We start from the raw sequence: 14,914 nt of genomic DNA, 5'->3' as shown, positions 1-14,914 counted from the left end.
AAAATGAGAAATAACTTTCAAACCACTGCAAGAACAACACATCAACAAAATGGAACCAATTAACATAGTCATAAAAACAGGTAAAAGGAAACAGTAGAAAATAACGGACGATATTTACGTAGCACTTACATGACTTGCACTCTCCTACCTTCATACAGATTAATGGAATGAGGTGAGTAAGTGTTAGCCGCTCAGTCGTGTCTGACTCTCTGCGACCCCATGGATTACAGCCCACCAGATTCCTCTGTCCATGAGATTTTCTAGGCAAGGATACTGGAGGGGGTTGGGTACCATTATTGAGCCATTTCACAGGGAAGTTGAGGCACAAGTTTTGCATCCAAGGTTACCTGGTTAGTAAAAGCAGCAGAGCAAGGATGAAAGCAAAGGAAATTATACTAGCTCTAAAATGAGAAACTAGAATAGAATATGTAATATAGTAAGAATATATAAATGGTGCTCAGTCACTCAGTCATGTCTGACCCTTTGCAGCTTCATGGACTTGAGCCCATCGGGCTCCTCTGTCCACAGAATTTTTCAGGTAAGAGTACTGGAGTGGGTTGCCATTTCCTAATCCAGGGCATCTTTCCCAACCCATCGCTTGTTTCCTGCATGGGCAGGGTGTTTCTTTACCACTGGCGTCACCTGGGAAGCTGATACATTGTGTGTGCATGCGAATTAAGTTGCTTCAGTCGTGTCTGTTTGCAACCCCATCATACCAATCATCAAATACCTGAAAAGGAAAACCACTTCCTGTCTTTCGGGGATCTTCACCCCTCAGAAAAAGTCTTTTCTGTTTTGGCAGCTATCTGGTGTCTTCAGATTTTTAAAATATTTTTATACACATTTTCTGGTTGTTCAAAACCATAATGGTTTTATAATTTGCTTCATAAAAAACTCAACATATGAACATATTTTTCCTGTTATCAACCTTTTTTTTTACACATTTAATAGTGGCATAGCTGTTCATTATATGAATGAACTGTAGTTTAATTCCTTTTGCAACACATTTAGATACTGTATTTCATCAATTCTAACCTGTAACCTGCATAGTTTAATGTGTCTGTGTTAAAGGAAACAATGTCATATTTTATAGCTGCTGGTGTCTTAAGAGTCACTGATGGGTCCGAACACTGCCTATCTGAAACTACACCACAGCCAGTCGTCTGGGGGCAGTGGGTGATTCTGGTCCCAGATGTCCACCTCTGTCCTGGAAGGGGCAGGATCGAGAGACTCCCTTCTCCAGGAAGCACCCCTTGAGCTGGCCACTGTGCCAAGATCCTCTGGAACACCGCTGGTTACATTCCAGAATGACAGGGGCCAAACTTTAGGACCTGGCTGAGATGGGAGCTCAGGTCTGACCACACCTGTCAACTGAGAGACTTAGTCTGTGATGTGGCAGCTCCATTCTGGGGCGCTCTTTCTCCCTCTCCCATTGATTTTGACAGTGTTTTGTCAGTGTTCTCTTTTCTCAAATAATTAAAAAATATTATTTCGGCTGCTTCAGGTCTTAGTTGTGGCGCATCTTCTTTGCATCACTCGGGAGCTTTCCTAGCACCTCATGCAGGCTCACATCCAATAGGATCTTAAGTTTCCCCAACCCAGCAATCAGCATTGCCTGCACTGCAAGGCAGATTCTTAACCACTGGACCACCAGGGAAGTCCCAAGAAGTGAATTTTTAAGAGTCAAAAACGGTTAGATTAAGGTCCATGAAAACTTGGCTTTATGGCCTTTCGATATTGACAGGAAATGCGCTAAACCCAATGGGCTAGATCACTGTCTCCCCAGGTGCTCAGCTTCCACTGGCCAGGCTCAGAAGGACCCTGCAGGGGGCTGGACAAGGGGAGAGGAAGGAGCCACACACATTCAGGGAGCACAGATCGCAAAGTGGATGGAACTAGAGACTTTCCACCACCCCGAGGCCCTCTTAGAAAGGCCTCTTGATGCCTCTGTTCACCCGAAGCTCAGGGTGGAGGCAGCGGACTTTGGAGCCTGCGTGGCCTTGCTGAATGAACACACCATATGTCCTTTGTGGACGGAGCTGCCAGGTGGGTCGGCCTGGTAGGCATTCTTCCTCACTCCCACTTCCTCATGACCTGACCTTCGGCTCCTCAGTGGAGGTTAGCTGGCTTTTCCTAGTAGCGTTGGGTCCCCTCCAGAGCAGCTCTTTCACTCAGGTCTCCTGGGGCCACTGTGGAGGTGATTCTTCTGGCTGGCTTTATTTTCTTTGTTTCCTTCTGAGAAAGGCACGCACTATACGCACTATACGGGAGTCAGTGAGTGCATTGGGGTTTGGCTGGTGGAGCTGCGGTAGGTGAGTGGCCAGTTTGGGAGACGGGGACTGAAGAGGTGAACCGGCCATTCTCGGGCTACAAGATCGGGTGTCAGGCCTCATGGCTTGGATCTCTGTGCACCCTTGGGGGTCCCAGTGCGCCCCCTCGGGGGTCCCCGCGCGCCTTCCAGCGGCTCCCCGGACCCTCGCGGCCCCGGGCACCTCTGAGTCCCAGCGCCCCCTGCCCCACAGCTTACCCCTCGCCACCCCAGCTGCCCTATGCACCGCCCCTGACCTCGACCCTAGCTGCTCTGTGCGCTCCCCGAGTCGCAGCGCGCCCCTACTCCTCCAGCGGCCCCAGGCCTCGCTGCCCGGAGCACCCCCGAAGGCCAGACGCCTGACCGCGCAGGACCCGCCCGGTGACGCATTTCCAACAGCCAGGAACCCTGGCCGACCGGGCACGCGCCCGACGTCCGGGAGCGCGCCTCGTGCACGCGCGACTGCCACGTGACCCTCGCCGGCCAACCTGCGCGCAGGGATTTGGGGGCAAAGCGCGGCCCCGCGAGCAGTTGCGGCGGGAGAGCGGCGGGCCGAGACCGTGAGTCGCTCGCCTGGGGCTGCCTGCCGTCCCGCTGCCCTCCGAGCGCAGCCATGTCCGAGGAGAAGCCCAAGGTAAGGGCCGGCGGGTGGGGGTCGGGCCGGACTCAGCCCCCACGCCCGCGCCGCCCCCGCGCCCGCGCTCCGGGCCCCGCCGCCCTCCGCCGCCGGCCGCTGGGACCCATGCCGAGCCGCGCCGCTGGGCCTCCCCTCCCCCCTTCTCCCTTCACCCCTCCCCCACGCCGCCGTGCCCCGCTCGGTTCCCCTCCCCCCGCCCGGTCTCGCGCCCCGCCCTCCTTCCAGGCACCGCCCCTTCCAGGCACCGCCCCTACCCAGACTCCGCCTTCGCTTTCCGACTCCGCCCGGCTCCTGCGTCCACTGTTCGAACTCCACCCCTCGGCTCCAACCCGGCCCGCCGTGCGGGGAGCCCCGCCCCGTTGGCCCGAGTCTGGGAGAGCCGGAGCTTCTAGTCTGGAGCCTTTCCATCCGCCGACATCGCCCGCGTCCCCAAACCCTGTCTGGGGCCGTCCCTCCCCAGGACCTCTTCGTTCGCCAGGACCCTCCCTAACTATGCCCCTCACGGGGACCGGCCAGCCTGGGCTCTACTGCCCCGCGTGCGCGTGGTCCCCTCCTCAGTCCTCGCTGCGGAGCGCCGAGAGGGCGCAGGCTGGGCAGGGGCTCCGAGAGGCCTGACTTGTCTGGATCCACTGCGGCCCCTTGGGTGTGCGCCCATCCCGCGTCGCCGCTGCCGGGTGTGCGCTCTGCAGTCTGGTGCCCTGGCCGGCAGTACTCGCGAAGGTCCGCGGTCGTGAACATTAGTCTTGGAAATGGGTTTCTGGAGCTTTTCGTCTGCACTCTTGCTCTACGCGCAGCCTCTCTCTTACCCCGCTGCTGTTGCTTGGAGATCGCACCCTAGTGCGTACGGGAGGCAGAGCCGGGCTGGTTGCGCCTGCACGGAGCCCCTGGACGGGATCCCACGGTGGGGCCCCGGTGGACGCTGCCCTTTCCGCCCTGGAGCTTCCTCGGAGCTGCCTTTGCTTTTCCGGTGGGGGTGGGAGCAGATGTAACTGCCTTTCCTTATGCCCTCTAGGTGGTCTCCTCTTCCTGAGTTTAAATGCAGTGAGATAGTGAAATACGCCCAATACTGATCCTTTGGGTGTAACACTCCCACGTGTTCAATGTCCAAGGCCTAGTTCAGTAGAATTAACTTGTTTTAACTGCTTCCAAGATAGCAAGCTGGTTGTGCCTCACGCCCCACCCTTGTCTTCGGTGGCCTCTGTTCCTGCCGGGCTGCTCTGGCTCAGATATGCTCTCTCCTTCGGGCCTGGAGGGGAGGGGTAGGAGGCACACCCCAGGCCATCTTGGTGCAAAGAAAACCTTGTGGACCAGTTGGGAAGACAGTTTGCCTCCCCTGGAGAGTCCAGGTAGGGGACTGACCGGGTGAACCCTGCTCTGGTTTTCAGGGTTTCTTCCTTCCCTTTCCTTTTTCCCAAGTTTTGATGATTAGGGACTCACCCCGGGTCTGGCCTTCCTCTGCCTGGTTTGTAGCCACCGCCCTCTTTCTGTTTGTGTTCTGGTCCCTGCATCTCTCTGTTTTAAACACACCCATATTTTTTCGTTAAAGTAAATGCATCATCTGTCTATGTGCAAAAGAATGAAGTTGGACCCTTCTCAACACTAAATGCGAAAATTAAGTCAAGATGGATCAAAGACCTAAATGTAAGAATTAAGACAATATAACTTTTAGGTGAAAGCATAGGACAAAAACTCCACGACATTGGACTTGGTGGTGATTTCTTGATTATGACACCAAAGACACAGGTGTCATGAAAAAAAAAATGACTTATGAAAATTTAAAAATTTTATACATCAAAAGACACTGATAAAAGAACAGGGTAAAAATGCAACCACAGAAAAGGGAGATGATATCTTCAAACCACTATCAACCCAAGGAAACCCACAGAAGACTGCCAATAAGAAAGTAATTTGGGGTGTTAGGAATTGTGATTTGGGAGACACAGATTTGGGTAAACCAAAGAGCTTTCTGGGTAAGAGAAAGAATCAGGGGCTTACAAAGGCAAGAGCCACAAGGTTGAACTCTGACATAAAAGAAATGTGTGTCCCGAAGGGGTGGCTGTCACGTGTTGTTTCAGAGTCAGGGTCCCACAGGCGTCTCAAGTTTTGGGCAGGTATCCTGGATGCTTCGTCAGGATAGGATGTGGTCACAGGTCAAACTCCATCCTGGTTGAGATGAGCGTGAGTCCCGTCCTCAGTGGTCTCTGGGTTCTGTCTGAGGGGCTCTCTGAGCAACACCGACTCCCTTTTGATTTTCCTTCTACATGGCATATCTCATAAAGGATCAATATTTAGACTATATAGAGAACTCCTAAAACTCAACAAGAAAATAACTGACCTCATTAAAATAATGATCAAAAAAACCTGAATAGACATTTCTCCAGAGAAGACATACGAATAGCCAAGAAGCTCATGGAATGATGCTTGACATCACTGATCATCAGGGGAATGCAAACAACTACGGCGAGATGCTGCCTGACGCCCATTAGGATGGCGCCTTTAAAAATCAAAGCAGAGAGCAGCAAGTGCTGGAGAGGGTGCGGAGAAGTTGGAATTGTTGGTGGGAATGTCAAATGATGCAGCTGCCATGGAAGAGAGAATGGAAGTTCCTCAAAGAATTAAAAGCAGAATTTCCATATGATCCAGCAGCTCTACTGCTGGGTGAAAGTGTTACTGGCTCAGTGATGTCCAGCTCTGTGGACCCACAGACTATAGCCCGCCAGGCTCCTCGTCCATGGAATTCTCCAGGCAAGAATAACTGGAGTGGGAGCCATTTCCATTTCCAGGGGATCTTCCCAACCCAGGAATCAAACCCAGGTCTCCGTGTATTGCAGGCAGATTCTTTACCACCTGAGCCACCAGGCAGGCCTGGTCTATTCAGGCTTAAAAAGGAAGGAAATCTCGACCCTTGCTACATCAGGGATGAACCTGGAAGACATTATTATGCTGATGGATGTAAGGCAGTCACAAGAGAACATATACCGTAATTCCACTTAGAGGAGGTCCCTAGAAGAGTCAGATTCATGGAAGCGGAAGAATGGTGGTTGCCAGTGGCTGGGGGAGGACGAGTGAGGGTTTCATGGGGACAGAGTTTCAGTTTTATAAGATGAAAAGAGTTGTAGAGATGGATGGTGGCAATGGTTGTATTTTATACTACAAACTGTACACTTAAAAATGGCTGAGGTGGTGAATTTTATGTGTATTTTAACACAGTGAATAAGCAGCAAAGAAATAAAAGAATAAATGGATAGGAAATCATATCTGTGAATGCAAGGAGGTACCCTGGATTGGATTCTGGAACAGAAAAATGGTATTAGTGGAGAAAAATTGTGAAATACAAAACAGAGAAAGAGTATTAGTGGAAAAACTGGTGAAATACGAAAAAGCTTGCAGTTCTGTCGCTAGCGGTGTGCTAGCATTGCGTTCTTGGGCAGGAGGCACACTGCAGCGCGTGAGATGCTAACACCAAGGAGACCCAGTGGGGCGTGTAGGAGCGCTCTGCCTCTGCATGGCAACTTTTTTGGAAATGTGGGATTTTTAAAAAATAAAACCTTTATTTGAAAAGATGAAAAAGCAAAAGCATCCTTGGTTTCTGGGGAGTGGTGAGGTGCTGATTGTGGGACCCCCAGCTTCATCAGATGGGGGCTCGTTGCTAGAGTCTCGCCTACTGGGACCACTTCTCAGAGCCAGTCTGAGCTCCCCTACTCTGGCTCCAGGGGCCTCCTTTCCTTTCCCCTCCATGTGGCGGGGAGCAGGTCCCAGGGCTTGGGCGGGGGAGCAGTGGGGAAGGAGAGCGCCAGGAAGAGGAGAACTTGGCTGGGACAGCACACAAACCCACTTTGGGCTCCATCCAGACTATGCAGATTGACTTAGGTCAGCTTCATCATTTTGTGAAAAAGCAGACTCCTCTTTTCCCCAGCAGTGTGCTCTCAGAACACCAGCTTCTTGCATCAACTTCCAGTAGTTTCCAAGGACCAGAGACCTTGTTGATTGCTCAGCAGCTTGGAGCGTCCCATGGGTCATGTCAGGATGGGATAGGGCGGTGACCCCATTCAGGTGGGACTGGCGACCCGGGACACACTTGAAGGTGGCCCTCCCTGGGAGGCAAGCGGGGAAGCCGCGGGCAGTCTGGACCCTGAGCCACTGCGCAGCCTGCTGTTCTGGCCAGAAACGTCTCTGGTGTCTGACTCACCCTCACACTTGAGTATAAGTCACTTGTGCTCCACTCTAAGAGCAACCTTAAAACAAAGCCGGGTCTTCTCTCTCTTGTTTTCTGGTGTTAGGCAGACTTTTTTCCCCTTAAGCCGACGTTTGTGACAAACGCGAGGTTGGCAGGGCATTTGCCTGACTCAGCAAATAGAAGTTACACGTCAGTTTGGTATAGGAATACGACAGACACACCAGTGACTGAATTGCTGGGGTCGTTTAGGAAGCAGTGGAGGTTGCGGGGCGACAGGTGGAGGCCCAGATGCGTGTCTCTTTGCAGGAGGGAGTGAAGACGGAGAACGACCACATCAACCTGAAGGTGGCCGGGCAGGACGGCTCCGTGGTCCAGTTCAAGATCAAGAGACACACACCGCTCAGCAAGCTGATGAAGGCCTACTGCGAGCGCCAGGTGTGGGGAGGGGTGGTGGAATGTGCCTGCAGGGGCCTGTGTGTGTGCTCATGTGCTGGCCAGGCTGGCCGGGCTTCCCCGGGCGGGGCAGCTGTCTGGTGCTGTTGGAATCTGAGCAGTGGGTTCTCACGGATTCCATCCCTCCTCCTCCGTGTCTGTGGAGACACTGCCCTGGCAGTTTGCTCCAGACACACTTAATCAGTTCAGTTCAGTTCAGTCGCTCAGTCGTGTCTGACTCTTTGTGACCCCATGAACCGCAGCACGCCAGGCCTCCCTGTCCATCACTAATTCCCGGAGTCCACCCAAACCCATGTCCATTGAGTCGGTGATACCATCCAACCATCTCATCCTCTGTCCCCTTCTCCTCCTACCTTCAATCTTTTCCAGCATCAGGATCTTTTCAAATGAGTCAGCTCTTTGTATCAGGTGGCCAAAATACTGGAGCTTCAGATTCAACGTCAGTCCTTCCAGTGAACACCCAGGACTGATTTCCTTTAGGATGGACTGGTTGGATCTCCTTGCAGTCCAAGGGATTCTCAAGAGTCTTCTCCAACACCACACTTCAAAAGCATCGTTCTTCGGTGCTTAGCTTTCTTTATTGTCCAATTCTCACATCCATCACTTCCCTTTATTTACTGCTTTACAAGACAAAGCCGCCTCACTGGCGCCCTCCCATGGTGATCAGAGACAGTGACGCCCAGCGCGCTCTCGTGAGTGTGTGTGTGTGTGGGGGGGGTGGGGGTGTGTGTGTGTGTGTGTGAGTGTGAGTGTGTGTGTCAGACTGTGCCCTGGGGCCCCTGGTGCTCTCCACAGGAGCCAGTCCTCTGAGGGGGATTCGGAAATCCTTGACCTTAGTTTCCACCCTTAGCTTTGATAACCCTTGCCTTGGCCTGTTGTTACTATTAAAAACATCTAAAAAAGCTCCATGCCTTCCTCTTTTTCTCCCCTCTTTTCAGGCTTTGCTCTTCAGAGGAGGTCACTGTCAATTCCAGCTTTTTTTTTTTTTCCACTTTTTCTTGGTAAATATACTTGTGCTTCTGTTTCGTAAATTTTGGATTTTGGAGACTATTTTTACCTGTGAAAGGTGGGACTTCTGCCCTGACCCATGGTCCACACAGCCAGCCTCTGCCCCCGCACCCAGCCCCCTCCATGCACCCAGCCTGCTCTGGAATCTGCTTTTGTGACCAGGCAGCCACCCCAGCCACGTAGCAGGCTGTGCTTATTGCTGGCTCTCGTCTGAGTCCTGTTGTTCTTGGTCTCATGGTGGCTGTGTGTGTCGATTTCAGGGTGTCCCGTCGTGACTTTATGCCCTGCATTTCCTGCCGTGCTGTACTGTCTCCCACCCGGGCCCCTCCCTCCTGCTCCTCCTGGGCTGCTTCTCTGCGGTCCTCCCAGAGCCTCCCGGGAATCCTGCCCACATCCTCGGCCCCCCGTCCTGGACTAATCTTTCTGGACTAATCTTCTTCCCGTCTTGATAAAGCATATCTTCCAGTATCTTGCTCAGAAAGCATATGAAGAATACTGCTTCTCTGAACGTGATTTGCTTTATAAACCTTCACACTTGAGTAATTTGACTGCACGTAAATTTCTAAGTTGAAATTCATTTTCCTCTTTTGGAGTTCCTGCATCATATTCTTCTAGTTTCCCCCATTTGTGTGAAAAGTTCAGTGACGCTCTGATTCTCGGTCCTTTGTTGTAATGTGGTTTATCTCTGCTAGCTTTCAGGACTTTATTCTTGGGCTTTTAGGTAGGCAGTTTTGTCTTAGACTCTTCCGGGCATGTTCTCGGCCTTTTGGTCTAGAAGCTCAGTTCAGTTCAGGAACTGGACCTTCTGTCAGTCAGAGACAGTTTGTGTCCCTCTCCAGTGGGATTCCATCCGATTTAGTCACCTGTGCCAGGCGTGTGCATCTGGGTCATTTCCTCCAGCTGTGCATGGGGTTTGTCGCTGTTGGTCTCCTTTCTGGGTTTTCTCGACTTCGTGTTCCCACTTTTTATGGGTGGTCTTGTGTCTGTCATAATTTCAGATTTTCAAAAGTCCTTGTTCTTACTGTTTTCTGTGGCTCCCTTTTCCGGGGGGGACTCTCTGTTGTTTTCTAGCTGCTTCAGAGCTTCAGGCCCACTGGTGAGACTTTGTAGTCAACTGGGTCATAAACCCGTGTATTCACAAGTCTGGTGTTTTGATGAATGTGTGATTCTTTTTGAACTAATGTGTTAGCAGGAAATACTTACACAGTGATAACTGCTTTTCTTTTCAGGGCTTGTCAATGAGACAGATTCGATTCAGGTTTGATGGACAACCAATTAATGAAACAGACACCCCAGCACAGGTAGGAACCCAGCAGGTCGGCACTCAAGGGCTACTCCGACCTCTGTGTGGTAGCTGCCAGCAGGAACGCTCACGTTTGAGAGTTACTGATCGCTGTTCATATGGAACACTGTACATTTTCTTTCCTTTTTTTTTTTTTGTAGCCTGCTGCATGGCTTATAGTTCCTGACTAGGGATTGAACTAACGCCCCTGCAGTGGAAGCGCAGAATCCTAACCACTGGATGGCCAGTGAATTCCCCTTACCTTTTCTTAACGGCTTAGATTATTAGATTTTGTAATTTTGAGGTTTAGTTTTCAAATGAGAAAAATGTACTTTGTCAGCCTCATCTGTTGGGAGAAGGAGCAGGGGGGCTGGGTTCTAGCTGAGGTGGTCCAGGGTCACAGCCGAGGCCCAGCGTCCTCACCCCCGACCCCACCCCCACCCCTACTCCAGGTGAGCTGGGCAGATATGATCACCACCGCGTGTTGTCGGGACACTGGCCCTGCAGCGTTAGTCTGCAGCTACATTCCCGCCTCTATCTCCTGCCCTCTGAGCACTGACGCCAAGGGGCATGAGTGGAGAGGGGTGCAGTGTGCTCCGTTTCCTCCAGCATCAGCCACCACGTGCAGCTCTGTCAGGTCCGCGCGTCTCTCCTCGTGGAGGGAGAGCCTGGGGTCCAGGCTGCACCCCTGTCACTTGTCGGCCAGACGACTGTGGGGTTGAGCGTGGGGAGAATCAGCCAGGCTTCAGTGTGAAAGGGCTGCTCTGTAGAGGTTTCATCTCTGCTCCTGTGGGGAGCTGCATGCCCCTTACATGGAGGGAGAGGGCAGCCGTGGGCTCCCCCAGCCTCTGCACTGATGTGCGTGCTGGGTCATGTCTGCAACAGGAGTCCTCCCCCTGCCCTCCCACCCCACTCAGGGGTACTGCTCTTGATTTCTGAGCAGGATGCTACTCTGTGGGATGGGGAGGCCAGCAGGGACCCCTTTCTTTGGGACGGAGTTGGCTTTGGCAGCACCCGTGTGGACTCCACCCCTCACCTCTGAGGTCCCCAGGATTCAGCGCTTCTGGTCACTCCTAGCTGAAATCTGATTTTGTATACTTCTCAGTAAAACTTGAGACACTTTGCTTTTAATGGGACTTAGTTTCTTTGTCAGTCAAGGCCCTAGTGTTGTGGATTCTGTTAGAAGAACTTGGGGAAGAAGCGGGCTAACTGGAAAGCCATAGCTGAGTCTCTGTCCTCATGTGCCGACTTGAGGGTGGGCTCAGGTGCGTGGGGGCGGGTCCCTCCCCCCAGCATGAGAAAACACTGACACACCTTCTGTGCCTGCAGCTGGAGATGGAAGACGAGGACACCATCGACGTGTTCCAGCAGCAGACGGGGGGCTCCAGGGTGGCCAGCTGCCTCTCGGGGAGCGGCCTCTAGAGCCCCCATCCCCTCGTGGCACTGTGCTGTGTTTGCTATTGAACAGTGGACGTGTGGCCAAGCCCATCAGCAGGGAGGCTCGGACACCGAGGACATTCCCCAGAAGGACTTTGCTCTGATGCACTTGAGTGCCGCCGTGGTGATGGTCCCCAGCCTCCCTAGGCCCATCACCTGGTACCTGTGTTTGGGTAAAATGTGTGGTGAGGGACTTGGGCTTTGTTTTTACTTTTTTGTTTTTTCTCCCTCCTATGACATTTTCTCCAAGCCTGTGGCCTGAATGCCTGCTTCTGTCTAGATGGGGATCTCACTCCAGGTGTTGACCCTCCTCATTCCAGTCATGGAGAGAACGTCACTACTCTGGGAGTGCTTCTGTGGGGCGAGTTTTGGGGTCATGGTTGGTATGGGAGATACACTTTCACTTACTATTTCTTGCGGGCACAGGTTTTTTTAATGCTAAATATTAAAAACGTAAGCTTTGCCAGAGCATAGTAAAGTTGAAGGGAAAATACTGGAATGTTTCTTATAAGGTAAGAAGTTTGTCAGTAACACAGCCCCTGGCGGGGTCTGGGGCCCTGGGACCCATTGCCACCAACTGCCAGTGACGCTGCTTGGACACAACAAAAATGGGCTTTTCCCCATTTCTTAACAGAGAAGAAAGTAAGTCCCACACGTGTGCTGTGGTCACAGTGCCAGGGCCTCAGATTTCCTCCAGTATTTGCTTCTGATGAGTAACAGTGGTCTGTATGTAAACAAGGAAGATAGAATATTGCTGATTTTGCTGGTATGTTTTTGTGTAAAAGAGCTGCTTCGGAGTGTGGCTACAAGTGAGAGATGCCCCCAGGTTCTCCCCAAGGACCGTGCTCTGCTCCCCAAGTTGGTATGGAGCTTACGTTACGTGTGATTTCAGTTCTGTGCATTTTGGGGTCTGTTTTGGTTAACCTCTAATGATTGTCCTGTTGCCCTTCCGTGTGGACTCACTCCTGTCTGATGGCCCCTGGCTGCCTGTTTTGGTCACCTGGGCAGGACAACCACCATCATCTCCTGCTCGCCTGAGACCTTGCTGGAGAAGTCTGCACTTCCTTTGTACCTTGCTGTTTGGGCACAGGCAGGGTGTCTGCGGCTCTGTTGTGTTTATTCCCCAATTTGTACATTATTTGTTGTCCTTTACTACTGTCAACAGTAAATATAGTTTGGTATTCTGTCTCTCGGCTCCTATTCTATACTGCATTTGGAGATTGGACATCCTGTCACGTTCAGTATTTGCAGTGACTCTTCAGCAAGACCACTCTGACTTCCATCTGAAGGCTGGCTCACCTCCCGTACTCCTGCAGGCTGTGACATCCCTGCCGAGGCCGCCCCCTCCCCTGCAGAGCCCTCCTCCCTCTCGGGCTCCTGGAGGGGTTACCATGACTCTGGGCTTCTTGATATTTTTCGTGTTTGAATGTGAGACTGTCTTCCTTTGTGCAGTGCAGCTGACAACTTGCTCCCTCATCTGTTTTGAAATGGAAGTGAGTTGACACTGTTTTGGAAACGTCTGTGTTGCACTGTGATACTGTATCAGGGTGGTTGGGGAGGTGAGCACAGGCTGAAAGCTCAGGGGCAGCGAGCACGTGACTTGTTTATGGCAGCAGCAGGCAGAGCATGGCCCAGAGAAGGTGTGTGTGTGGGGGGGGTTGTGGAGCCCAGGAAAGCAGGCCCTGTGCTCGTGGGGAGGGTCACATGTCGGTTTCTGGGGAGCCCTAGTGCAGTGCTGCCTGAGTCCTACCCCCAGCATCTGCGTGACAAGCAGGCAGTGTCCTGGAGTTTGTCTTTTTATCTTAGAAATGTGTGCAGATGGTGTATTTAGAATAACAGACCTGCTGATATATTAAAATATTGTTACATTAAATCAGCTCCTAGAATCACTGGGTTAAACTGATGCTTCAGTAGGAGACAGGCTCCTCTTTACTGATTCTATTATGGGTGCCCTGGGTCCCAGCTGGCACTTTCCCAGTTTCAGTACCAAAACCCCACACCCCAGGACCCCTTGGCCCCAGGCACATGGGTGGTGCCGGCTTGGCTGGGGTGCACAGGTGGGAGTGCACCCATTAATCTCAGCTGCTCCATGACACAGCTTTTATGGAAAGAATCTGCAAAAAGCAGACCCTTTTTATACCTCAGAACTTCAATTCCCAAAGAAACTAGTTCATTCTGAACTTGCTGGTCTGTCCAGTGGGTGAAAGCCTGTAAGTATCACATACCGGGTGCTCAGAACCCTTCGGACACCAGGACCAGCTGACCTGAGCTGAGCATTGCCAGATATAGCGAATAAAACACAGGATGCCTAGTCTCAACTTGAATCTCAGCAAGGATGCACGGAGGGGAGTGTAAGTATCCTTGAAGTGAGCCTGACCCACCAGCCACAGAAAGGTGAGACTTCCATTATGTTCAGTTCAGTTCAGTTCAGTCGCTCAGTTGTGTCCGACTCTTTGCGACCCCATGAATCGCAGCATGCCAGGCCTCCCTGTCCATCACCAACTCCTGGAGTTCACTCAGACTCCCGTCCATTGAGTCAGTGATGCCATCCAGCCATCTCATCCTCTGTCGTCCTTTTCTCCTCCTGCCCCCAATCCCTCCCAGCATCAGTCTTTTCCAATGAGTCACCTCTTTGCATGAGGTGGCCAAAGTACTGGAGTTTCAGCTTTAGCATCATTCCTTCCAAAGAACACCCAGGGCTGATCTGCTTCAGAATGGACTGGTTGGATCTCCTTGCAGTCCAAGGGACTCTGCAGAGTCTTCTCCAGCACCACAGTTCAAACGCATCAATTCTTTGGCGCTCAGCCTTCTTCACAGTCCAAGTCTCACATCCATACGTGACCATAGGAAAAACCACAGCCTTGACTAGATGGAAGCACCTCATATTTTGGGTTTTTGTCACTTGATACTAATCCTGGTACACACTGCTGAACAAACTGAACACACACTGCTACAACAGAATGACCTCAAAGACAGCAAGTGACAGACGTGGGTGCAGTTCAGAAAACACCCAGCATCTAATGGGTGCTGTTGTCTGAGCCACATGTTGATGATAGTACTTTTCATCACCTGCACTTCTGCGCCGTTTCAAGAATTGTTTAGTTGCCCTCTGATCCCTGACCTGCGTGGGGGGATGGGGTGTAAGCTGGATCACAGAGAAGGAAACTACTTGAATGCGAGATGGAAACCTCAGGAGTATTTGCAAACCCATTACTTTTTGGAACTGTTTAAAAGTAGTGTTTTCATATAAATCACAATGGTCATTTGAGAAGACAGTGTCAGGCTGAATTTTTGTTGATGCCTCTACTGCCATACATGCATTATTGTGAGGTTTATTTGCACGGTTTTATTCAACTCAATAGATGCTTACCACATCCAGGAACACAGGAGACAAAAACTCCCTGCCCTCATGGGACATGTTTCTGGGTAAAGAAGACAAATAATAAGTCGTATATATATTATACTAGAAAACTCCACAGGGCATAATGTAGAAAATTCTACACAACAGTATGTTGGAATAAGTGTTGTGAAGATAAAAACTTTTAGGAATGGGGTTCTAAGAAGTACAGTAGAGGAATAGATAGATCAATGGGCCAATCAGCTGTAGAACCA

The 14,914-nt window shown here is 51.5% G+C and overlaps 1 protein-coding gene across 3 annotated transcripts; it reads left to right on the top strand.

Moving 5' to 3' along the window:
• The first annotated feature begins 2,830 nt into the window (after positions 1-2,830).
• Positions 2,831-12,929, top strand: SUMO3 (small ubiquitin like modifier 3). 3 transcript variants are annotated; one of them, XM_068973006.1, is made up of 6 exons: positions 3,329-3,665; positions 3,958-4,291; positions 4,492-4,586; positions 7,429-7,557; positions 9,813-9,884; positions 11,195-12,929. In XM_068973006.1, exons 2-6 carry the CDS (start codon positions 4,174-4,176, stop codon positions 11,285-11,287), a joined length of 507 nt encoding a protein of 168 aa, XP_068829107.1. In that variant the 5' UTR covers positions 3,329-3,665; positions 3,958-4,173; the 3' UTR covers positions 11,288-12,929. The 3 variants fall into 3 exon arrangements, with proteins under 3 accessions (XP_068829117.1, XP_068829126.1, XP_068829107.1); XM_068973016.1 differs by lacking the exons at positions 3,329-3,665; positions 3,958-4,291; positions 4,492-4,586 and adding an exon at positions 2,831-2,942 and having other exon boundaries at positions 11,195-12,927; XM_068973025.1 differs by lacking the exons at positions 3,329-3,665; positions 3,958-4,291; positions 4,492-4,586; positions 9,813-9,884 and adding an exon at positions 2,831-2,942.
• Positions 12,930-14,914: the final 1,985 nt, after the last annotated feature.

Source organism: Capricornis sumatraensis, chromosome 1 (genome assembly GCF_032405125.1).
Source record: "Capricornis sumatraensis isolate serow.1 chromosome 1, serow.2, whole genome shotgun sequence".
NCBI lineage: Eukaryota > Metazoa > Chordata > Mammalia > Artiodactyla > Bovidae > Capricornis > Capricornis sumatraensis.
Note: the sequence above shows the minus strand (reverse complement) of the source record. Positions and strands in the feature narration are given on the sequence as shown.

Coding starts and splice junctions, on each gene's coding strand:
- SUMO3 (XM_068973006.1), top strand. CDS start 4,174: ATGCTCTCTCCTTCGGGCCTGGAGGGGAGGGGTAGGAGGCACACCCCA. Junction 4,292..4,491: donor GCCTCCCCTGGAGAGTCCAG/GTAGGGGACTGA, acceptor TTTTCGTTAAAG/TAAATGCATCATCTGTCTAT. Junction 4,587..7,428: donor GATGGATCAAAGACCTAAAT/GTAAGAATTAAG, acceptor GTCTCTTTGCAG/GAGGGAGTGAAGACGGAGAA.